Source organism: Oncorhynchus nerka, linkage group LG2, assembly GCF_034236695.1.
Source record: "Oncorhynchus nerka isolate Pitt River linkage group LG2, Oner_Uvic_2.0, whole genome shotgun sequence".
NCBI classification, from domain to species: Eukaryota; Metazoa; Chordata; class Actinopteri; order Salmoniformes; family Salmonidae; genus Oncorhynchus; species Oncorhynchus nerka.
Genome location: NC_088397.1, coordinates 90,340,543 through 90,366,537, shown reverse-complemented (window position 1 = coordinate 90,366,537; position 25,995 = coordinate 90,340,543). Strand labels below are relative to the sequence as shown.

The 25,995-nt window shown below is 43.2% G+C and overlaps 1 protein-coding gene across 1 annotated transcript in view; it reads left to right on the top strand.

The window, feature by feature from the left end:
• Window positions 1-3,204: 3,204 nt before the first annotated feature.
• grip2b (glutamate receptor interacting protein 2b) overlaps window positions 3,205-25,995 on the top strand; it is a 154,122-nt gene continuing 131,331 nt past the window's right edge. Inside the window, exons 1-7 of the mRNA XM_065021964.1 lie at window positions 3,205-3,279; window positions 7,433-7,490; window positions 12,746-12,881; window positions 16,577-16,722; window positions 20,067-20,153; window positions 20,607-20,682; window positions 24,190-24,335. Of these exons, the coding sequence (XP_064878036.1) occupies window positions 3,205-3,279; window positions 7,433-7,490; window positions 12,746-12,881; window positions 16,577-16,722; window positions 20,067-20,153; window positions 20,607-20,682; window positions 24,190-24,335 (724 nt within the window). The remainder of the gene's footprint in view (window positions 3,280-7,432; window positions 7,491-12,745; window positions 12,882-16,576; window positions 16,723-20,066; window positions 20,154-20,606; window positions 20,683-24,189; window positions 24,336-25,995) is intronic.

The window sequence follows — 25,995 nt, the reverse complement described above, 5'->3', positions numbered from 1 at the left end:
TTCAACTGTATATTGGGGCACTGTAAACTTTTGGGGGGCTGAGATACAGAGGGCTATATCTGTCTGCTAATACAGGACTAGTAAAGGCCCATATTTTTTCAGGGGGTGCCCTCAGTTCTCCTACTTTCCGCAGCTCTTCTCATTTTGCTGAACCCTTCACTACTCTTTTGCCTCCTGCTGTTTTATGAAAAACGGGGATTATTTGGCTTATTAGGAAACATTTTTGGTTGGTTTCAGTGAATATAAAACAGTTGGGAAGGGAGAGTTTCAAAACAGAATTGAAAAAAGTAGCAGCAAGTATGTTGAATGACCAACTAATGAGCAGGGCCTCACAAATTTGACGGTCATCAGTCGATCTGTGTTTCCTCCAAGACATTGGTGCGGAGGACACATGTCTTGACCTTTGCCTCTCCTGAGTCCATTGGGGAGTTGCAGGGATGAGACAAGTTCGTAACTACCAATTGGATATAATGAAATTGGGGAGAAATATATGGTAAAATATATACAGTGGGTAGAACAAGTATTTGATACACTGCCGATTGTGCAGGTTTTCCTACTTACAAAGCATGTAGAGGTCTGTACTTTTTATCATAGGTACACTTCAACTGTGAGAGACGGAATCTAAAACAAAAATCCAGAAAATCATGCCCTCAGTTCTCCTACTTCCCGCGGCTATGCAGTCTTCTCATTTTGCTAGGAGTCCCTCCAGGGAGTCCCTCCAGCGCCTCCACCAGCACAACAGGGGTTCCCACTACTCGAGCCCTGGAGTGGGCTAATGCCGTGTGGGGAGAAGGAGATGCGGCGGTGGGCGACTTCATGCAGTTCACGGAGTTAAGTCTTTTCCACCTGAGGCAGGGGACGAGGAGCGCACAGGAGTTCGCCCTGGAATTTCGGACACTGGCTGCCGGAGAGGGATGGAACGACAGGGCCCTTATCGACCACTACCATTGCAGTCTGTGCGAGGATGTCCGTCGGGAGCTGGCCTGCAGGGATACCACCCTCACCTTCGACCAGCCGGTGGACCTGTCCATTCAGTTGGATAACCTGCTGGTCACCCGCGGACGTCTAGAGAGGGCTCTGTCGGTTCCATCTTCCGGCACCACCGCTCCGGTGCCTATGGAGCTGGGAGGTGCTGCGCTCAGGGAGGCCGGAGGAGGGGCTTTCACGTGTACTGTCTGTGGCCACAGAGGTCACACTGCTGGTCGGTGCCGGCTTGGTTCCTCTAGGGGTTGAGGCAGCAGGCAGGGCACTCTGGCGTTGCCCCCGGTGAGCCTGCACCACTCTCATCCAGAGCCCTCTGTTGTACACCTGTTTGTGCATGTTTACTTTCCTGAGTTTTCCCCGCATTTCCCAGCATAAGGCGCTCGTCGATTCAGAACCAGTCTCTTCCTCAATGACTCTCCTGCGTTTCCCATGGTACTAGGCCTTCCCTGGTTAGCTTGTCATGACCCTCACCATTTTATGGCAACAGAGGGCTCTCACAGGGTGTCGCGAGAGTGCTCAGGGAGGTGTTTAGGTGTTTCCGTTGGTGCTACTACGGTGGAAAGTCCAGAACAGGTCTCCCCCTGAGTATGCCGATTTGGCTCTCGCCTTCTCCAAAAAGAAGGCGACTCAGTCTTACCTCAGGTTTTCACCCCGAGAGTAATGGGCAGGTGGAGAGAGTTAACCAGGATGTGGGTAGGTTTCTGAGGTCTTATTGCCAGGACCGGCTGGGGGAGTGGGTGGCGTTTGTGCCCTGGGCAGAGATGGCTAGAACTCGCTCAGCCACTCCTGCACTAACCTATCCCCCTTCCAGCATACTGGGGTTTCAGCCGGTCCTGGCTCCTTGGCATCAGAGTCAGACCGAGGCTCCTGCGGTGGACAACTGGTTCCGGTGCGCTGAGGAGACCTGGGACGCCGCTCATGTACAACTTCAGCGTGCCGTGCTGCGCCAGAAAGCCAGCGCATACCGTCACCGCAGTGAGGCCGGGTCTGGCTCTCGACCCGAAACCTGCCCCTCCGCCTGCCCTGCCAGAAGCTGGGTCCGCGGTTTGTGGGGCCATTTAAAGTCCTGAAGAGAGTGAACGAGGTGTGTTACAGGTTACAGCTTCCCCTCGATTACCGTATTAATCACTCGTTCCACGTGTCTCTTCTCAGGCCGGTGGTGGCTGGCCCGCTCCAGTAGTCTGAGGTGCGGAAGGTTCCTACACTCCCTCTCGACATCGAGGGGGCCCCGGCATACTCTGTTTAATCCATACTGGATTTGAGGCGATGGCGAGGGGCCTTCAGTACCTCGTGGACTGGGAGGGGTACAGTCCGGAGGAGAGATGCTGTGTTCTGGTGGAGGACGTGTTGGACCCTTCAATGCTGCGGGAGTTCCGCCGTCTCCATACGGATCGTCCTGCACCTCACCCTCCGGGTCATCCTCAAGGCCGGTGTCGGCGCGGGGAGGCGGGCTTCTAGCAGTCATCAATCCACTTTTCATTTTCCATTTGTTTTGTCTTGTTTTCCTACACAGCTGGTTCTCATTTCCCTCATTAAGTGTTGTGTATTTAACTCTCTGTTCCCCCCATGTCTTTGTGTGGTATTGTTTGTTGTAAGTGCTTGTGCACATGGTTACTGGTGCGCGTCAGGTTTTATACCCATGTTGGTTTATACTTTATGCCATTGGTTTTGAAATTAAACTGCTATTACCTAGTTCTGCTCTCCTGCGTCTGACTTCACTGCCACCAGTTACACACCACTTACACATTCAATATATATATTATTCTTTTTTTACTACTTTCTATGTTGTTGAATAATAGTGAAGAGATCAAAACTATGAAATAACACATATGGAATCAATTAGTAACCAAACAAGTGTTAAACAAATCAAAATATATTTTAGGTTTTATATTCTTCAAAGTAGTCACCCTTTGCCTTGACAGCTTTGCACACTCCTAGCATTCTCTCAACCAGCTTCATGAGGTAGTCACCTGGAATGCATTTCAATTAACAGGTGTGCCATTTTAAAAGTTAATTTGTGGAATTTCTTTCCTTCTTAATGCATTTGAGCCAATCAGTTGTGTTGTGACAAGGTAGGTATAAAGAAGATAGCCCTATTTGGTAAAAGACCAAGTCCATATTATGGCAAGAACAGCTCAAATAAGCAAAGAGAAACGACATTCCATCATTACTTTAATAAGACATGAAGGTCAGTCAATGTGGACAATTTCAAGCTCTATGATGAAACTGGATCTCATGAGGACCGCCACAGGAAAGGAAGACCCAGAGTTACCTCTGCTGCAGAGGATACGGAAGGTGCCCTTAATATTAGGAAGGTGTCCTTAATTTTTTGTACACTCAGTGTATATAACACTTTTCAAGATTCCCAAATCGTCCACCACCAATGTGTAGTCTAGTTTTAGTCTAGTTTTAGTCACAGCAATTTTAGTGACAATAATAGCATTATTTTCTACGAAATAATGAATATATTAGTCTACCTCTAACTTCATGTGCACATTCAGGTAGCCACCCGAGCCATGGTCTGTTCTCTCCTCTTCCATCACTCAGATGCAGACCATCTGATTTTCTCCCAATAATAACCATCAAGGGTGTAAATATCAGTGGTTTCTTAGAAAGAGGAGAATTTGAGTTTATTGCTGTAGTCCTAATATTCAACAAATAGATTTAGTTTTTCTTTTTCAATAAAACATTTTTAAAAAGCAAACGCAACTCACATTTGTATGCGCAGCACGGATTGAATAACAGGGCACACGGGAAAATAATGCTCCTGATGAGATTAAAGCAAACATAGCCTACATGAAAAGTAAGAGAGAGTAAAAATGATTGTTTCTAGTTGAGTTCAGTTACCAGTGAAGTGTCCTGGCTTCAAAAGATGGAAGTGACACAAGAGGCTGCCTGAAAGATGTAAATTATGCCAATGATTGCATTAAATATTCTGTATGCATGCTTGTGATTGGACAAATTAACTGACCATTAGGCCCACGTGGAATTCTCATCTTGTCACTTTTTCGTCCACTAAAATGAAAAAGTAATTTGTAATAACTAGCGTTTTTTTCTAGGCCATCTCGTCTCATTATCGTCATTCAGTCAGGAAAAATAATATTCTTCTTGGAGACAAAATTAACTCCGACCGTCATTGGAAGCATTTAAAGGTTATATAGGTAAGGTTTCTACCTGTAAATCATCACGTTACATTTCTACCTCAATCACATAACATTAGTAATGAAGGAAGAAAAATCCATTAGCGAACCATTTGCCAGTCCGGCCAGCTGTTGTGTCTGGGCTGCATCTCCCTGTTTTATGATTAGTTTGCGTTCATGAGGTTGACAACGATAACAAAATCATTCACACTATGACTCTTTCTCAAGTCCACAGTAGATTTTAGTGAATAAACTGTTAAATGTATTTCCTTTAAAAGTCTGTGTTGTGTTCTTGTTTAACCATTGACATGTTCTAGGTCATTTTTGAGACTTTAAGCAGCATCATGTACTGCTGGAATGTCTACTAATGGCATGTCCATCTTTTTGTGAGAAATTAAACTGGTCACTCAAAACATTTATAAAGTACAAATAGCTCACACTTCAGATGAGGCCACACAACAAGATTTAAACAAGGATTAGTCAATTATTAATAAGGACCTATATAATATTTATATACATTTTATGAATGTAGTAATGATAATTAAATTATGAATAAACTATTTACTAATCCATTACAAATAGTTTATTATAAAGTGCTACCAATAACAGTAGTGATTTTGCTAACAATCACACAAATGAATATATTTCCCATTGTAAGAATGAGAATTGTTCCACTGATCAGACCAAATAATTTAAATAGATAATAAAATATCCCGAAGACAAGAATACACAAACCTGCTCCATACACCCTCACCGAATTATTTTTAGATTTATTGTCCCCACTCTAGAATAAAACTTACACGTTTGGGTTCACAATCTGTTCCACACAATGGTTTTTGTCGTTACAAATCAGGTCTCCATACCAAACTTCCCTGCTAAAACCTAGGTATTAAATCACCCTACCAAACTTCCCTGCTAAAACCTAGGTATTAAATCACCCTACCAAACTTCCCTGCTAAAACACAGGTATCAGGTCTCCCTACCAAACGTCCCTGCTAAAACATAGGCATCAGGTCTCCCTACCAAACTTCCCCACTAAAACATAGGTATCAGGTCTCCCTACCAAACTTCCCCACTAAAACATAGGTATCAGGTCTCCCTACCAAACTTCCCTGCTAAAACATAGGTATTAAATCACCCTACCAAACTTCCCTGCTAAAACACAGGTATCAGGTCTCCCTACCAAACGTCCCTGCTAAAACATAGGCATCAGGTCTCCCTACCAAACTTCCCCACTAAAACATAGGTATCAGGTCTCCTTACCAAACTTCCCTGCTAAAACATAGGTATCAGGTCTCCCTACCAAACTTCCCCACTAAAACATAGGTATCAGGTCTCCCTACCAAACTTCCCCACTAAAACATAGGTATCAGGTCTCCCTACCAAAGGTCCCTGCTAAAACACAGGTATCAGGTCTCCCTACCAAACGTCCCTGCTAAAACATAGGTATCAGGTCTCCCTACCAAACTTCCCCACTAAAACATAGGTATCAGGTCTCCCTACCAAACTTCCCTGCTAAAACATAGGTATTAAATCACCCTACCAAACTTCCCTGCTAAAACATAGGTATCAGGTCTCCTTACCAAACGTCCCTGCTAAAACATAGGTCAGCTTCCTTTTCGTTGTCACAACCCCCTAGAGCAGGGCTACTCAATTACTATTGGAGAAGGTTCGGTCACACAAAAGTCCTAGATGGCAAAGGTCTGGATGGACATAGTCATTTATCGGCATAGTAACGAACCCCCACATCTCGACCCAAGCGACCCCAAACTGTCAAAGCTGTTCACAGCTCTCTTGTTTTGGCAGAGAAAAGATGCTTCCATTTTAAAGTTAATTTCCTGCAGTTCTCCTTATTTTGCCATGTCTTATGTGTTTTCATATGATACCTGAGTGACTCAACAAATTCAATTTGTGCCCCCTTGTGGTCGGGGGCCCTGGGCACGTAATCTGGCCATGATAACCAAGAGAGCTGGTTAGCCTAACCTAACCATCTAGCTAAGACGGCCCGTTGTTAATCAACTGGACATTTCTGACAGGTTATAAATAGCTCTCTAAGGTCCGTCAGGGAATATCATAGAGGAAAAATGGCCATTGTCGTGACTTGACTTAAACATCAATCTGAAGACTGTTATTTATCTAATTAACCAACTATGTTTAATTGATACCCAATGAAATTAATCATGTAACAATTAACTCATTAGGATCTGGGGCACCACGAGAGAGGTTCTCTAAAGAGTTACCATCTCCGGAATCATTTACCTATCAGTCAACTCATTAGGATCCATCTTCTCTAAAGAGTTACCATCTCCCGAATCATTTACCTATCACATCTATAAACAGTCAACTCATTAGGATCTGGGGCACCACGAGAGAGGTTCTCTAAAGAGTTACCATCTCCCGAATCATTTACCTATCACATCTATAAACAGTCAACGTATTAATCATAACCTCGTATCATATCATCATTCTGAACAGTCGTAACCTCCTTGCATCTGCAAAATCCCGAGCCTTACTCATGATTCAGTACTACACAAATTGGTTTAATTATTTATTTACTGTCTAATTAAGTGGGAACACAGGATAAACATACACACCGCACCAGTTATTGTCTAGAGACATAATTAGCTGAAAACAGGTCCCTAGCAGAATGACAACAACATGGCTGCTTGTTAAAGAAGAGATGGAGAGGGAGAGAGAGCGGGAGAGAGAGAGGGACTGAGACACTTAACATTGGTACATTCCGAAACTACTCTCACCTACATTAACCATATACTTTGCAGACAAACCGCCGCCCACTTTGAGTAAGAAATCATGAATGTATTTACGTGAAATGTCTGGGGTCGCCGTGGAGCTCTCACTGAACAGGGCCCCCTTAGAAAGGGGGTTGGGCCTTTTCGCAGCACGCTTGTAAGGCTCTGATTGTCCAAAATGGTTCTGACAAGTCTTATACTGTTGTCCTTCTTTGTAGTTGTCCGGTATCCAGTGACTTGTCGTGTAGTCCTGAACAGAACTACAGAGTTTATTTTCCTTCCATTCACTCTTGATGATGCTTCCTTGAAGGTAGGCTAGCCAGCCTTATCGATGGTTTCCCATTGGGGTGATGAGAGTAGCGTAATACGGTGGTTTGGCAGAGGAGCAGAATGGTCCTTCTTAATTTGCTAATCAGCCATACCAGTGATTGTCCGGGAGATGAGTTCATCGTCTCTACCTCGTGTTGAGATTCAGAGTTCAAACCACTTTAAACATGCAGCTGTAGCTTCACATCTTTCTGGTCTGATATGTACTCTCTTAACCCATCATTTATACAGTGTGCAGGAAAGTGGCGGTTCTGGCAGGCTGACATGCTCTGTGACCTCACTCAGGGCGGTAACTACTCACTGTGCAAAGTCCATGGTTAACAATTATCTCTTATAGCTTCTCAAATCACATCCTTCTCTTAACAAAAACACTATTTTTTCATATTACATGCAAAAGACATAGTATGGAAACTTCATACATGTAGTGGGTATACACTCAAAGTTACAGTATTTCCTTTATGAAATGTTTAATGACATCACAAAATAGCAAACTAAATTACATCAGTGTTCTATAGATCACCTCTGACCGTTCCCCAAGTTCTAAGTTAGAAATATTGTTCCAGTATTCGCTTTTGAACATGTCAGAGTTTCAGAGGGAAAAGTCTGTTGAAAGAAAGAACATTCCTTTGGGTGGATGTTGAGAGCGCAAGCCTGGATCTGCTCCTTTGATTTACAACAGGACGTGAGTTTTTAACCCCCCACTACTTTAAATCAAATCAAATTGTATTTGTCACATGTGCCGAATACAACAGGTATTTCGCCTTACAGTGAAATTCTTACTTACAAGCCCTTAACGAGGGGACTAATTCAACTGTGGATTAAATCGACTTTTGTACATGCTGTTAAAACCCCAGGAAGTGTAGCTGCTGCCTTGGCAACAGCTAATGGGGGATCCGTAATAAATACAAATACGAAGGGCTGTATACTGCAATAGGGACGTGAGTAACAGCAACTTAATGTGTTGACAACACTGGACATAAAACAACTGTGATGCTCTTTTTAACGTTTTATAAACTCAGCGGAGAAAGCATGTTGACTGGGGATTCTGTAGGGTTGTTTGGAGTAGGTCTACCTGTTTGGGGTTGTTTGGAGTAGGTCTACCTGTTTATGGTTGTTTGGAGTAGGTCTACCTGTTTATGGTTGTTTGGAGTAGGTCTACCTGTTTGGGGTTGTTTGGAGTAGGTCTACCTGTTTATGGTTGTTTGGAGTAGGTCTACCTGTTTATGGTTGTTTGGAGTAGGTCTACCTGTTTATGGTTGTTTGGAGTAGGTCTACCTGTTTGGGGTTGTTTGGAGTAGGTCTACCTGTTTGGGGTTGTTTGGAGTAGGTCTACCTGTTTGGGGTTGTTTGGAGTAGGTCTACCTGTTTATGGTTGTTTGGAGTAGGTCTACCTGTTTATGGTTGTTGGGAGTAGGTCTACCTGTTTGGGGTTGTTTGGAGTAGGTCTACCTGTTTATGGTTGTTTGGAGTAGGTCTACCTGTTTATGGTTGTTTGGAGTAGGTCTACCTGTTTATGGTTGTTTGGAGTAGGTCTACCTGTTTGGGGTTGTTTGGAGTAGGTCTACCTGTTTATGGTTGTTTGGAGTAGGTCTACCTGTTTATGGTTGTTTGGAGTAGGTCTACCTGTTTATGGTTGTTTGGAGTAGGTCTACCTGTTTGGGGTTGTTTGGAGTAGGTCTACCTGTTTGGGGTTGTTTGGAGTAGGTCTACCTGTTTGGGGTTGTTTGGAGTAGGTCTACCTGTTTGGGGTTGTTTGGAGTAGGTCTACCTGTTTGGGGTTGTTTGGAGTAGGTCTACCTGTTTATGGTTGTTTGGAGTAGGTCTACCTGTTTATGGTTGTTTGGAGTAGGTCTACCTGTTTATGGTTGTTTGGAGTAGGTCTACCTGTTTATGGTTGTTTGGAGTAGGTCTACCTGTTTATGGTTGTTTGGAGTAGGTCTACCTGTTTATGGTTGTTTGGAGTAGGTCTACCTGTTTATGGTTGTTTGGAGTAGGTCTACCTGTTTAGTGTTGTAGGTGTACCTGTTTAGGGTTGTTTGGAGTAGGTCTACCTGTAGGTCTACCTGTTTAGTGTTGTAGGTCTACCTGTTTGGGGTTGTTTGGAGTAGGTCTACCTGTAGGTCTACCTGTTTAGTGTTGTAGGTCTACCTGTTTGGGGTTGTTTGGAGTAGGTCTACCTGTTTGGATTTGTAGGTCTACCTGTTTGGGGTTGTTTGGAGTAGGTCTACCTGTTTAGTGTTGTAGGTCTACCTGTTTGGGGTTGTTTGGAGTAGGTCTACCTGTTTAGTGTTTTAGGTCTACCTGTTTGGGGTTGTTTGGAGTAGGTCTACCTGTTTATGGTTGTTTGAAGTAGGTCTACCTGTTTAGGGTTGTTTGGAGTAGGTCTACCTGTTTGGGGTTGTTTGGAGTAGGTCTACCTGTTTATGGTTGTTTGGAGTAGGTCTACCTGTTTAGGGTTGTTTGGAGTAGGTCTACCTGTTTATGGTTGTAGGTCTACCTGTTTATGGTTGTTTGGAGTAGGTCTACCTGTTTATGGTTGTTTGGAGTAGGTCTACCTGTTTATGGTTGTTTGGAGTAGGTCTACCTGTTTATGGTTGTTTGGAGTAGGTCTACCTGTTTATGGTTGTTTGGAGTAGGTCTACCTGTTTATGGTTGTTTGGAGTAGGTCTACCTGTTTGGGTTGTAGTTGTTTTGTTTGGAGTAGGTCTACCTGTTTGGGGTTGTTTGGAGTAGGTCTACCTGTTTGGGGTTGTTTGGAGTAGGTCTACCTGTTTGGGGTTGTTTGGAGTAGGTCTACCTGTTTAGTGTTGTTTGGGGTGATTAGTAGCACCTGGTCACAACATTTGTGGGGTTCATAATCACTTTCTTTACATGTAGCTACACTGTTTCACTTTAAATGACTATTATGCATCTGGCTCTCTTACTTGACTGACACCAGTTACATCCTAGTGAACCAAACAGACAACACAGCAATTACATCCTGAGGACTCCTAGTGAACAAAACAGACAACACACCAGTAAAACATGAGGACGAGACTCGTAGTGAACAGAACAGACAACTCCGCTTTTGTATCACGTTCTTAGGCTGGTTCCTCTCAACATCTATTCCTTTAAACCAGAGGAACTTAATCATGGTCCTGGGGACCCAAACATGTATAAAGCTTTGGGTCCCCGGGATCAGGATGAAGAACCACTGCTCTACACCTATCCAATGGCTGTGGGCTTTTACGTTTAAGGGCCACACATAAGAGAAGAACAGATGATGCACTATATCTCTTGTGTACCATGCATAGTGAATACCCATGAGTTACATATGTAATATTCACTAAAGGTTCAGTGTGACTCTTGGGCCAAACGAGAAGCAGATTGCAGAGAAAGATTGTGTTGGAGACGGTCTGTAAAAACTCCTGTTCCAAGTCATTAGAGCAACAGTACATGCTGAGAAAGCTCACTAAGCTAATATATAGCCATTAAAACCTTGGTTATGTTTATGGGTAGAAGAGCTGATATATACTAACCAGATGTTACCTCAGTGGTTCCTGTGGTTCTATGGCCAATTCTGATTGTTTGTCCAATTATGGGAAACAGCTGATCAGAATTTGTCGGCCTGTATAAACGCAGCCTAAGTGTCCTTGTGGTTGTGAAGGCTTGGTTACTCTAACATCCATACTATTATTGACTGTGTCTGTGTGTGTTTGTGTTTGTGAAGGCTTGGTTACTCTAACATCCATACTATTATTGACTGTGTCTGTGTGTGTTTGTGTTTGTGAAGGCTTGGTTACTCTAACATCCATACTATTATTGACTGTGTCTGTGTGTGTTTGTGTTTGTGAAGGCTTGGTCTCTAACATCCATACTATTATTGACTTGTCTGTGTGTGTTTGTGTTTGTGAAGGCTTGTTTCACTCTAAATCCATACTATTATTGACTGTGTCTGTGTGTGTTTGTGTTTGTCCTAGAAGGCTTGAACTCTAAACATCCATACTATTATTGACTGTGTCTGTGTGTGTTTGTGTTTGTGAAGGCTTGGTTACTCTAACATCCATACTATTATTGACTGTGTCTGTGTGTGTTTGTGTTTGTGAAGGCTTGGTTACTCTAACATCATACTATTATCATGACTGTGTCTGTGTGTGTTTGTGTTTGTATTCCTTTAAACCAGAGGATTATTGACTGTGTCTGTGTGTGTTTGTGTTTGTGAAGGCTTGGGGACTCAACATCCATACTATTATTGACTGTGTCTGTGTGGTCAGGATGAAGAACCCTGCTCTACACCTATCCAATGTGTCTGTGTGGCTTTGTAAGTTTAAGGGCCTAACATCCATAATTATTGAAGAACTGATGATGTGTTTATCTCTTGTTACTCAACATCCATGAATACCCATTGAGTGTCTGTGTAATATTTGTGTTTGTGACTTTGGTTACTCTAACATCCATACTATTATTGATGTGTCTGTGTGTGTTTGTGTTTGTGAAGGCTTGGTTACTCTAACATCCATACTATTATTGACTGTGTCTGTGTGTGTTTGTGTTTGTGAAGGCTGGTTACTCTAACATCCATACTATTATTGACTGTGTCTGTGTGTTTTGTGTTTGAAGGCTTGGTTACTCTAACATCCAGATGTTATTGACTGTGTCTGTGTGTGTTTGTGTTTGTGATTGTTTGTCCAATTCCATGGGAATTAGACTGATCTGTGTGTGTTTGTGTTTGTGAAGGCTTGTTATAACATCCATACTATTATTGACCTAAGTGTCTGTGTGTGTTTGTGTTTGTGAAGGCTTGGTTACTCTAACATCCATACTATTATTGACTGTGTCTGTGTGTGTTTGTGTTTGTGAAGGCTTGGTTACTCTAACATCCATACTATTATTGACTGTGTCTGTGTGTGTTTGTGTTTGTGAAGGCTTGGTTACTCTAACATCCATACTATTATTGACTGTGTCTGTGTGTGTTTGTGTTTGTGAAGGCTTGGTTACTCTAACATCCATACTATTATTGACTGTGTCTGTGTGTGTTTGTGTTTGTGAAGGCTTGGTTACTCTAACATCCATACTATTATTGACTGTGTCTGTGTGTGTTTGTGTTTGTGAAGGCTTGGTTACTCTAACATCCATACTATTATTGACTGTGTCTGTGTGTGTTTGTGTTTGTGAAGGCTTGGTTACTCTAACATCCATACTATTATTGACTGTGTCTGTGTGTGTTTGTGTTTGTGAAGGCTTGGTTACTCTAACATCCATACTATTATTGACTGTGTCTGTGTGTGTTTGTGTTTGTGAAGGCTTGGTTACTCTAACATCCATACTATTATTGACTGTGTCTGTGTGTGTTTGTGTTTGTGAAGGCTTGGTTACTCTAACATCCATACTATTATTGACTGTGTCTGTGTGTGTTTGTGTTTGTGAAGGCTTGGTTACTCTAACATCCATACTATTATTGACTGTGTCTGTGTGTGTTTGTGGTTGTGAAGGCTTGGTTACTCTAACATCCATACTATTATTGACTGTGTCTGTGTGTGCTGTGTGTGTTTGTGTTTGGGGTAGAAGATCTGCGGGGTGTGACGATAGTAGAGCTGATTAAGAAGGAAGGCAGCACCTTGGGCCTCACCATCTCTGGAGGAACAGACAAGGACGGAAAGCCCCGCGTCTCCAACCTACGACCAGGAGGACTGGCTGCCAGGTGAGATCTCACTTTTTTGAACAATGAGGTATTGACTTTTTTTTGTGAAATTATTCCATGAGGGTATGAGACAGGCAAGCAAGCAAGCACATCAAGATAGAAGAGAGAGAGAGAGGTCAACTCTGACTTGAGCTTTCATCGACCGGAACACACAGGAGAGAGAGGTCAACCCTGACTTGAGCTTTCATCGACCGGAACACACAGGAGAGAGAGGTCAACCCTGACTTGAGCTTTCATCGACAGGACCACACAGGAGAGAGAGGGAGCTTTCATCGACCGGAACACACAGGAGAGAGAGGGAGCTTTCATCGACGGGAACACACAGGAGAGAGAGGTCAACTCTGACTTGAGCTTTCATCGACCGGACCACACAGGAGAGAGAGGTCAACCCTGACTTGAGCTTTCATCGACCGGAACACACAGGAGAGAGAGGGAGCTTTCATCGACCAGAACACACAGGAGAGAGAGGGAGCTTTCATCGACCAGAACACACAGGAGAGAGAGGGAGCTTTCATCGACCGGAACACACAGGAGAGAGAGGTCAACCCTGCCATAGGCTACTGGCTCATGTACGGAGGACTGGACTACATGTTCTCTGCCTACAATAGGCTAGACATCTTTATTGCCCATTAAACATACACTGAGCGTTCAAAACATTAGGAACACTTGCTCTTTCAATTGAGCAAGACAATTGAGACATGGAATGTGTATGCGTGCCTTTCAGAGGGTGAATGTGCAAGACAAAATATTTAAGTGCTTTTGAACGTGGTATGGTAGTAGGTACCAGGCGCACTGGTTTGTGACAAGAACTGCAACGCTGCTGGGTTTGTCACTCTCAACAGTTTCCCGTGTGTATCAACAATGGTCCACCACCCAAACGGCATCCAGCCAACTTGACACAACTGTGGGAAGCATCGGAGTCAACATGGGCCAGCATCCCTGTGGAACGCTTTCGACACATTTGTAGTGACCATGCCCTGACGAATTGAGACTGTTCTGAGGGCAAAATCAGGGGTGCAACTCAATATTATTTCCTAATGGTTTGTACAGTCAGTGTATATTATATCAAAGGAACATTTTCCTTCAGCTCTGCTAGACCTTCAGCCCCTCATGCTTACTCAATGTGGATGGATACATGTTCCCTTCCTAGTGCCTAGACCTCCAGCCCCTCACCCACCATTAACAGCCTCTGACCCAGGCTGAGTCCCAAATGGCACCATTTCCCCTACATAACACACTACTGTCCTGTGGGCCCTGGTCAAACCTAGTGCACTACATAGGGAATAAGGTGCCATTTTGTCTGAAACCGCAGTCACGCTGTATCAGCCAATCAGGCCTTGATGTAGGAGGAACCATTTCACTAGGGGCAGATTTGTAAAAACAAGGGATCTGTCCATAATGGCATCCTATCCCCCCATAGGGCTCTGGTCAAAAGCAGTACACTATATAGAGACTAGGGTGTCATTTGAGACAATGTCTAAGGACTTGGGTGATGATGCTAAAAATAGGCACAGAGTCTTGGTCTTTGGGCATTATGCGCTTGGGCTACTGACTGACCTGTTTGGCTTTTAAAGAAGGCTTTCCCCCTAGGAGATTTACAGTTGAGCTGCTCTGCAAGTTGTATTTTCTATGCTTTAGCCTTAGCTGGACAATTTATTTAGAAAAGTGGCTTTTATCCGAAGCTGTCTGACTCTGAATAAAGAAAGTGGGGTATGTAAAAGTCTCAATTTACGTATGACTGGCATATTTAATGCAGATACAATATCAGCTAAATTAGCAATGTACCAACAAAGTAGTATTAATTCTCACATGCAAGTAGTCTCGCTTGTCAGGCTCATGGGTGCTTCACCGTGGCTGTGGTTAGTATCACTAACGTGTGAGACTCCTGTATAGCAGCATAATAGCCTGTTGTCATTGTAGATCTGTCACCATGTCTATCTGTGATCACTTTAATCTCAGTGGGTGTGTGAGAAGTCCTCATCTAGGACGAGCATCAAAGGAGCTTACTTTATGTTTTCATTTCCAACGTTAAGTAGCTTGCAACATCATAGTATTATTCTATGTATAGTAGGTAGAATTACATTTGAAACAAGATGTGTTTTTTTTGTACAGTACCAGAGGAGAGGGCTTTGTCAGATGGAGTATTTGATTGACATTCTCTACTTTTTGACAAACTCTCTGACTCCTACCGCTCTACCTCACAATCCTATTATAACAAACATCAAAAAACATTTCCCGGTAGAGTCCGCCTTCAATACTTCAAACCAAAAGTTATCTATCTGGCACTCACTCACAACCAACAAGGAACGCATCGATTAACTCTGTCTGGCGGATGGGCCAAAAAATGATACATGATAACACTGTCTGGTCCTATCTGTTTGTCTGTGTGGAACTTGACACCAGAATGTTGTGTTGTAGAATATAATGGAACCAGAATGTTGTGTTGTAGAATATAATGGAACCAGAATGTTGTGTTGTAGAATATAATGGAACCAGAATGTTGTGTTGTAGAATATAATGGAACCAGAATGTTGTGTTGTAGAATATAATGGAACCAGAATGTTGTGTTGTAGAATATAATGGAACCAGAATGTTGTGTTGTAGAATATAATGGAACCAGAATGTTGTGTTGTAGAATACAATGGAACTAGAATGTTGTGTTGTAGAATATAATGGAACCAGAATGTTGTGTTGTAGAATATAATGGAACCAGAATGTTGTGTTGTAGAATATAATGGAACCAGAATGTTGTGTTGTAGAATATAATGGAACCAGAATGTTGTGTTGTAGAATATAATGGAACCAGAATGTTGTGTTGTAGAATATAATGGAACCAGAATGTTGTGTTGTAGAATACAATGGAACTAGAATGTTGTGTTGTAGAATATAATGGAACCAGAATGTTGTGTTGTAGAATATAATGGAACCAGAATGTTGTGTTGTAGAATATAATGGAACCAGAATGTTGTTTTGTAGAATATAATGGAAACAGAATGTTGTGTTGTAGAATATAATGGAAACAGAATGTTGTGTTGTAGAATATAATGGAACCAGAATGTTGTGTTGTAGAATATAATGGAACCAGAATGTTGTGTTGTAGAATATAATGGAACCAGAATGTTGTGTTGTAGAATATATGAAATAGAATGTTTGTCCTGAAATGTGTTTTCTCCCTGAAGTGAGGAGACTACTGCTGGGTTGGTAATATATTTTTGATAGGCATCATTGTGCCAAATTACCAAGGCCCAAGGTGTGTGTGTGTGTGTGTGTGTGTGTGTGTGTGTGTGTGTGTGTGTGTGTGTGTGTGTGTGTGTGTGTGTGTGTGTGTGTGTGTGTGTGTGTGTGTGTGTGTGTGTGTGTGTGTGTGTGTGTGTGTGTGTGTGTGTGTGTGTGTGTGTGCCAAGGGGGAGAGAAAATAAATAACATTCCTAATTACCTTCTAAATGAACATATGTTGACTCTCTGTAGAAAGCCACTGACAAGATATACAGAAGTTTTATAGTTTCCATACTACAGAATTTGATTGTTTTTGATTACGTAAGTATTCATTTTAAATTATGTTTAACATTATAGATATGAACCAACACCTTGTTATTTATCTGTCATAGATCCTGATGCCTAAAGGTTTAATGAAAGGCTGGATCTCTAAATATCAGCTAGATAATACTGTATGTCTTTATGATCCTGTCTAACAGGAGTGATCAGCTGAACGTTGGCGACTACATCAAGTCAGTCAATGGTATCAACCTGACCAAGCTGAGACATGAAGAGATCATCAGTCTGTTGAAGAACGTGGGAGAACGAGTGGTGCTGGAAGTAGAGTACGAACTGCCCCCTTCAGGTAGGAGCAGCTTGATTTGATTGATTGATTGATTTGTGGTTGATTGGTGTGTGTGGAAGCTTTCTCTTTTCCTTAGTCTAGACCCTAGTTATCAGGTACTACAGGCCCCATTCATCAGGTACTACAGGCCCCAGTCATCAGATACTACAGGCCCCAGTCATCAGATACTACAGGCCCCAGTCATCAGATACTACAGGCCCCAGTCATCAGATACTACAGGCCCCAGTCATCAGGTACTACAGGCCCCAGTCATCAGATAATACAGGCCCCAGTCATCAGATACTACAGGCCCCAGTCATCAGATACTACAGGCCCCAGTCATCAGGTACTACAGGCCCCAGTCATCAGGTACTACATGCCCCAGTTATCAGATACTACAGGCTCCAGTCATCAGGTACTACATGCCCCAGTTATCAGATACTACAGGCTCCAGTTATAAGATACTACAGGCCCCAGTTATCAGGTACTACAGGTCCCAGTTATCAGGTACTACAGGTCCCAGTTATCAGGTACTACAGGTCCCAGTTATCAGATATGACAGGCCCCAGCCATCAGATACTACAGGCCCCAGTTATCAGGTACTACAGGCCCCAGTTATCAGGTACTACAGGCCCCAGTCATCAGATACTACAGGCCCCAGTTATCAGGTACTACAGGCCCCAGTCATCAGATACTACAGGCCCCAGTTCTCAGATAGTACAGGCCCCAGTTATCAGATACTACAGGCCCCAGTTATCAGATACTACAGGCCCCAGTTATCAGATACTACAGGCCCCAGTTATCAGATATTACAGGCCCCAGTTATCAGATACTACAGGCCCTAGTCATCAGATACTACATGCCCCAGTTCTCAGATACTACAGGCCCCAGTTATCAGGTACTACAGGCCAGTCATCAGATACAGTCAAGCGTTTAACCTGCTCAGTTTACGTGGTCTGCCAGTATGATATCAGTGTTGCCAATAATATATCTCTATGTGTTCCCGGGTCTGCCATTCTAGTAAAACAGACATTTAACACTGCCATTTGAACTTTACAAGCCTAACCAATTCTGCATGACCTTACAGATTTGTAATAATGTTCTGTCTATGTATCATTGCTGTCTGTCGGTTACTGGGAACGAGCCCAGTAAAACCTGTGATTTAACGGCTGCGACATCATTCATATGCCTCACTACCTTTACCATTCTGTACTTCTCTGTACCTTTATCCCTCTCTCTGTCTGTCCCTCACTACCTTTACCATTCTGTACTTCTCTGTACCTTTATCCCTCTCTCTGTCTGTCTCTCACTACCTTTACCTTTACCATTCTGTACTTCTCTGTACCTTTATCCCTCTCTCTGTACCTTTATCCCTCTCTCTGTACCTTTATCCCTCTCTCTGTCTGTCTCTCACTACCTTTACCATTCTGTACTTCTCTGTACCTTTATCCCTCTCTCTGTACCTTTATCCCTCTCTCTGTACCTTTATCCCTCTCTCTGTACCTTTATCCCTCTCTCTGTCTGTCTCTCACTACCTTTACCATTCTGTACTTCTCTGTACCTTTATCCCTCTCTCTGTACCTTTATCCCTCTCTCTGTACCTTTATCCCTCTCTCTGTCTGCCTCTCACTACCTTTACCATTCTGTACTTCTCTGTACCTTTATCCCTCTCTCTCTACCTTTATCCCTCTCTCTGTCTGTCTCTCACTACCTTTACCATTCTGTACTTCTCTGTACCTTTATCCCTCTCTCTGTCTGCCTCTCACTACCTTTACCATTCTGTACTTCTCTGTACCTTTATCCCTCTCTCTGTCTGTCTCTCACTACCTTTACCATTCTGTACTTCTCTGTACCTTTATCCCTCTCTCTGTACCTTTATCCCTCTCTCTGTACCTTTATCCCTCTCTCTGTCTGTCTCTCACTACCTTTACCATTCTGTACTTCTCTGTACCTTTATACCTCTCTTTGTCTGTCTCTCACTACCTTTACCATTCTGTACTTCTCTGTACCTTTATCCCTCTCTCTGTCTGCCTCTCACTACCTTTACCATTCTGTACTTCTCTGTACCTTTATCCCTCTCTCTGTCTGTCTCTCACTACCTTTACCATTCTGTACTTCTCTGTACCTTTATCCCTCTCTCTCTACCTTTATCCCTCTCTCTGTCTGTCTCTCACTACCTTTACCATTCTGTACTTCTCTGTACCTTTATCCCTATCTCTGTACCTTTATCCCTCTCTCTGTACTTTTATCTCTTTATCTCTCTGTACCTTTATCCCTCTCTCTGTACCTTTCTCTGTACTTTTATCCCTCTCTCTGTACTTTTATCCCTCTCTCTGTACCTTTATCTCTTTATCTCTCTGTACCTTTCTCTGTACCTTTATCCCTCTCTCTGTACCTTTATCCCTCTCTCTGTATCTTTATCCCTCTCTCTGTACCTTTATCTCTTTATCTCTCTGTACCTTTATCCCTCTCTCTGTACCTTTATCTCTTTATCTCTCTGTACCTTTATCCCTCTCTCTGTACCTTTCTCTGTACCTTTATCTCTTTATCTCTCTGTACCTGTGTCTCTCTGTCTGTCTCTCTGTACCTTTCTCTCTTTATCTCTCTGTACCTTTATCCCTCTCTCTGTCTGTCTCTCACTACCTTTACCATTCTGTACTTCTCTGTACCTTTATCCCTCTCTCTGTCTGCCTCTCACTACCTTTACCATTCTGTACTTCTCTGTACCTTTATCCCTCTCTCTGTCTGTCTCTCACTACCTTTACCATTCTGTACTTCTCTGTACCTTTATCTCTCTCTCTCTACCTTTATCCCTCTCTCTGTCTGTCTCTCACTACCTTTACCATTCTGTACTTCTCTGTACCTTTATCCCTATCTCTGTACCTTTATCCCTCTCTCTGTACTTTTATCTCTTTATCTCTCTGTACCTTTATCCCTCTCTCTGTACCTTTCTCTGTACTTTTATCCCTCTCTCTGTACTTTTATCCCTCTCTCTGTACCTTTATCTCTTTATCTCTCTGTACCTTTCTCTGTACCTTTATCCCTCTCTCTGTACCTTTATCCCTCTCTCTGTATCTTTATCCCTCTCTCTGTACCTTTATCTCTTTATCTCTCTGTACCTTTATCCCTCTCTCTGTACCTTTATCTCTTTATCTCTCTGTACCTTTATCCCTCTCTCTGTACCTTTCTCTGTACCTTTATTCTCTTTATCTCTCTGTACCTGTGTCTCTCTGTCTGTCTCTCTGTACCTTTCTCTCTTTATCTCTCTGTACCTTTCTCTCTCTCTCTCTCTCTCTCTCTCTCTCTCTCTCTCTCTCTCTCTCTCTCTCTCTCTCTCTCTCTCTCTCTCTCTGGCTCTCCTCCAGCACCAGACAGCACATCAGGTGTGATTTCCAAGACAATCGAGATATGTTTGCACAAAGAAGGGACCAGCTTCGGCTTCGTCATGAGAGGTACTATACTATGTATAGTATACTGTGTCACAGATCCTGTTTCCTTCTTGTCCTCTACTGGTTAATTTGACTATGTTCCAGTCACTAACCCTAACCCTAACCCATAAGGAAGCACACTCAAATTGATTTAAGCTAGACTCAGTAGTCTCAACAGTGTCCCCAATTGGAATTGCTAATTTCCTAACAACGCCATCCACAGCCCAATAAAATGGTGAGTAATTTGGGCTGTAGGGGAAATCAATCCGAGATTAACTGCACAGTTAGCGTGGAAGATTATATTTAGCTGTCAGCGTCTGAAAGGAGTAGCGAAATAGAGTAAAATATGACACAGTCCGATGCTTCCATTATTGCCTCACAATGTTTTCATGCAGATGTTTTTTTTAGGTAAATGCCCTATTGAAAGTAATGCGAGATGCGTATTACCAAACCGCTTCCTCACTGGGTCTGTTTCAGGGGGCTCACACGAAGACTGGAACAAATCACGCCCCCTGGTGGTGACATACGTCCGGCCGGGAGGCCCTGCAGACAGGTATGGTGGAACACCTGAGTCCTATATGGCATCCTATTCCGCATTTAAAATGAAATACAATATTTCTTTATTTTGTCTAGCTTTGGTATTGTCAGAAATGTTGTCTTGAGCTTTTCTACCACGAGATACAATACGTATTTTTGAGAAGCACAGGGTCAGCTGCAGTTCAGTACATATCGAGCTATTTTATAGTACACTATATAGTACACTATATAGGATCTAAATGTAGTGCACTACTGGTGTCATCTGAGAGCCCGTGTTTACTTTGTTCTGTTTGGCTGAGAGGGATATTGAATATATGAATATGTCTCCTGAACATTTTGTCTGGCGCTCGTTACATATGCATGTGTTTTCCCTTTTTCCTCTCTTCCCACCCAATTGTAAAATAAGCCAGATGAGAAATGTCGGAGAAGAGGGGGGAGAGAGGAGAGGAGAGGTAGAAGGAGAGGAGAGGAGAATTGAAGCGAGAAGAGGAGAGGTAGAAGTTGAGACAGTGGAGATGAGAGGAAAGGAAAAGAAAGGAGGAGAGGAGAGAAGAGAGAAGAGGAGACAAAATGAGAGGAGAAGAGAGAAGAGGAGAGAAGAGAGAAGAGGAGAAGAGGGGATAAGAGAGGAGAAGAGAGTACAAGACAGGAGGGGAAGAGAAAAGAAGAGAGTTGAGGAGAAGAGAGGACAAGAGATGAGAGGACAAAAGAAGAAAAGAGAGGAGAGGTAGAAGGAAAGGAGATGAAAAGAGAGAAGAGAGGAGAGAGAAAGGAGAAGAGAGGAGAGAAGAAAATAGGAAAGGATAGGAGAGGAGAAGAGAAGAGAGGAGAAGAGAGGAGATGAAAGGAGAGGAAATGAGAAGAGAGGAAGGAGAGAGAGAGAAGAGAGGAGATGAAGGAGAGAGAGAGGAGAAGAGAGGAGATGAAAGGAGAGGAGAAGAGAAGAGAGGAAGGAGAGAGAGAGGAGAAGAGAGGAGATGAAAGGAGAAGAGAAGAGAGGAAGAAGGAGAGCGAGAGGAGAAGAGAGGATAGGAGAAGATAGGAGATGAAAGGAGAAGAGAAGAGGAGAGAAGAGAGGAGATGAAAGGAGAGGAAGAAGGAGAGAGAGAGGAGAGGGGAGGAGAAGAGAAGAGAAGAGAAGAGAGGAGAGGAGAAGAGAAAATATGAGAAGTGAGGAAGAAGGAGAGAGAGGAGAAGAAATGAGATGAGAAGAGAGGAGATGAAAGGAGAGGAGAAGAGAAGAGAGGAGAAGAAAGGAGATGGGAAGAGAGGAGATGAAAGGAGAGGAGAAGAGAAGAGAGGAGAAGAGAGGAGAAGAAAGGAGATGGGAAGAGAGGAGATGAAAGGAGAGGAGAAGAGAAGAGAGGAGAGGAGGTCTACCAGAGTGCTCTCTTCCTGCCATAATGAAACTGGATTTATTCAGTGTGCCACTTGGCAGAGGGAATGGAAATGCTGCTTGGGTTTTCTCTGCCATTTGTAAGATAGTCAGAATGTAGTTACAGAACATTGTTTGAGATGCGGCCCCTTAAATACCATGTGACAGGTTGCAGAAACTGGAACAGAACATGCAATTCTTCTTCTTCTCCTCCCTCTCCTCACTCCCTCTGTCCCTGTCCTTCTTTCCCATCCTTCTCTCTCTGTTTCTCTCTTCCCCTGTCCCGCTCTTACTCTGTCCTGCTCTCTCTCTCTGTCCCGCTCTCCCTCTGTTCCACTCTCTCTCTCTCTCTCTCTCTCTCTCTCTCTCTCTCTCTCTCTCTCTCTCTTTCTCTCTCGCTCTCTCTCTCTGTCTCTGTCTCTGTCTCTCCCTCTGTTCCACTCTCTCTCTCTCTCTCTCTCTCTCTCTCTCTCTCTCTCTCGATCTCTCTCTCTGTCTCTGTCTCTCTCTCTGTTCCACTCTCTCTCTCTCTCTCTCTCTCTCTCTCTCTCTCTCTCTCTCTCTCTCTCTCTCTCTCTCTCTCTCTCTCTCTTACTCCTCCCCACCTCGCTCTCTGTCCCTGTCTCTGTCTCTGTCTCTGTCTCTGTCTCTGTCTCTGTCTCTGTCTCTGTCTCTCTCTCTCTCTCTCTCTCTGTCTCTCTCTCTCTCTCTCTTTCTCTCTCTCTGTCTCTCTCTCTCACACACACTCCCTCCCCCTTTGACCCACAAGACTGTAGGGTGTAGCTGTCTGAGGCATCTTTCTTCTCTGTGCCTTTGGTTCAGTCAATGTTTCTCTGTATCTGTTGTCTCCATGACTGTGGTTGTCTTCCAATAATACTTGTCGCCAGGATCTAAGTTGTGTAGAATTCCTTAATAGTTTGGTTGGATAGAAGCCGTATTAATTTACAAAATGTCTAATGTGACAGTTTTTGAGTAACATTTGTAAAGGGTTTTTTGCTTTGCTTTACCTTTCACATACATCAAAAAGAAAAGCCATGGGTTTGTGATTGCCCTGTAAAAAGGATCTGTGCATCTATGTGTGTCTTGTATAACATATTTTCACTAGATTGTTCCTGGTTAGGTCACATGGCCAGGAACAAAACCTGGATATACTAATTAATCTATCACTGTTTATTGAACCAAACAACAGTGTCCCATCTCTGCCCCTCTCTTCCCCTTTTCTGTCTCTATCCTCTCCCTGTCTCTCCTCTCCCTGTCTCTCCTCTCCTTGTCTCTCTCCTCTCCCTGTCACTCCTCTCCCTGTCTCTCTACCCTCCCTGTCTCTCCTCTCCCTGTCTCTCCTCTCCCTGTCTCTCCTCTCCCTGTCTCTCTCCTCTCCCTGTCTGTATCCTCTCCCTGTCTCTCTACCCTCCCTGTCTCTCCTCTCCCTGTCTCTCCCATCTCCCTGTCTCTCTCCTCTCCCTGTCTCTCTACCCTCCCTGTCTCTCCTCTCCCTGTCTCCCCTCTCCCTGTCTCTCCTCTCCCTGTCTCTCTACCCTCCCTGTTTCTCCTCTCCCTGTCTCTCCTCTCCCTGTCTCTCCTCTCCCTGTCTCTCTACCCTTCCTGTCTCTCCTCTCCCTGTTTCTCCTCTCCCTGTCTCTCTCATCTCCCTGTCTCTCCTCTCCCTGTCTCCCCCTCTCCCTGTCTCTCTCATCTCCCTGTCTCTCTCATCTCCCTGTCTCTCTCATCTCCCTGTCTCTATCCTCTCCCTGTCTCTCCTCTCCCCGTCTCTCTCCTCTCCATGTCTCTCTTCTCCCTGTTTGTCTCTCTCACTTCCCCCTCTCTCTCTCTCTCTCTCTCTCGCATCTCTCTGTCACTCTCCTCTCCCTGTCTCCCTCCTCTCCCTGTCTCTCCTCTCCCTGTTTGTCTCTCTCACTTCCCTCTCTCTCTCTCTCTCTCTCTCTCTCTCATCCCCCTGTCTCTATCCTCTCCCTGTCTCTCCTCTCCCTGTTTGTCTCTCTCACCCCACCCTCTCTCTCTCTCTCCCTGTCTCTCTCTCTCTCACTTCCCTCTCTCTCACTTCCCTCTCTCTCTCTCCCTCTCTCTCTCTCTCTCTCTCTCCCTCGCTCTCTCTCCCTGTCCCTGTCCCTGTACCATGTCCCCCTGTAGAGAGGGCACTCTGAAGCCAGGCGACCGTCTGATGAGTGTTGACGGGGTACCTCTCCACAGTGCCAACCATGGAGATGCCCTCACTGTGCTCAACCAGTGTGGTCAGGAGGCCCTTTTCCAGATTGAGTATGACGTCTCTATCATGGGTAAGAGAAACCATAGAGATATGATATACACCATCAGAGAAAACTCTCCTGCAGAAATAAATAAATAATAATAAAATAAATAAAATAATTTATACTGACTGTTCGCTGTCTGGCATCCAGACTGAATGTTTCCTTTTTTTCCCCTTTTTTTTCTTCACCTCACTGAAATGTTAAATGGAGTATTATTCATGTAGTAATATTCATGGGGTAATAGTCATGGAGTAATATTCATGTAGTAATATTCATGTAGTAATATTCATGGGGTAATATTCATGTAGTAATATTCATGTAGTAATATTCATGGGGTACTATTCATGGGGTATTATTCATGGGGTAATATTCATGGGGTAATATTCATGGGGTAATATTCATGGGGTAATATTCATGGGGTACTATTCATGGGGTACTATTCATGGGGTAATATTCATGTAGTAATATTCATGGGGTAATATTCATGGGGTAATATTCATGGGGTAATATTCATGGAGTAATATTCATGGGGTAATATTCATGGGGTAATATTCATGGGGTAATATTCATGGGGTAATATTCATGGAGTAATATTCATGGGGTAATATTCATGGGGTAATATTCATGGAGTAATATTCATGGAGTAATATTCATGTAGTAATATTCATGTAGTAATATTCATGGGGTACTATTCATGGGGTAATATTCATGGGGTAATATTCATGGGGTAATATTCATGGAGTAATATTCATGGAGTAATATTCATGTAGTAATATTCATGTAGTAATATTCATGGGGTAATATTCATGTAGTAATATTCATGTAGTAATATTCATGGGGTAATATTCATGGGGTACTATTCATGGGGTAATATTCATGGGGTAATATTCATGGGGTAATATTCATGGGGTAATATTCATGGGGTAATATTCATGGAGTAATATTCATGGAGTAATATTCATGTAGTAATATTCATGTAGTAATATTCATGGGGTAATATTCATGTAGTAATATTCATGTGGTAATATTCATGGGGTAATATTCATGGGGTAATATTCATGGGGTACTATTCATGGGGTACTATTCATGGGGTAATATTCATGGAGTAATATTCATGGGGTAATATTCATGGAGTAATATTCATGGGGTACTATTCATGGGGTACTATTCATGGGGTAATATTCATGGAGTATTATTCATGTAGTAATATTCATGTAGTAATATTCATGGGGTAATATTCATGGGGTAATATTCATGGGGTACTATTCATGGGGTACTATTCATGGGGTAATATTCATGGAGTAATATTCATGGGGTAATATTCATGGAGTAATATTCATGGGGTACTATTCATGGAAACATATGTCTTTCCTGGAGAGGGGTGTCTGGTAGACTTCAACTTCAGATTGAAAAAAAAAACCTCTGCTCTGGAGAAACATTGTGTTCGTTCTTCTCAGACAGAAGTCAAAGGTTAAGTGCCAATCCTGCTACTCTCTGTGGTAGGGAGTGCTCTCTCCTTGTTTTGTTTTAATTGTGAATCTCAAATAGCAGGTTTTCTATCTGGCTGAGTGGCAGACTGGTGACCCTTCATCTCCTCTCAGTATTGAGGGTAAAGTGGCTACCCAGTGTTGCCAGTTGCAAATGAGATTTTTCCAGAACAATCTGTAACACCTTGCCAAAAGCCCACCCT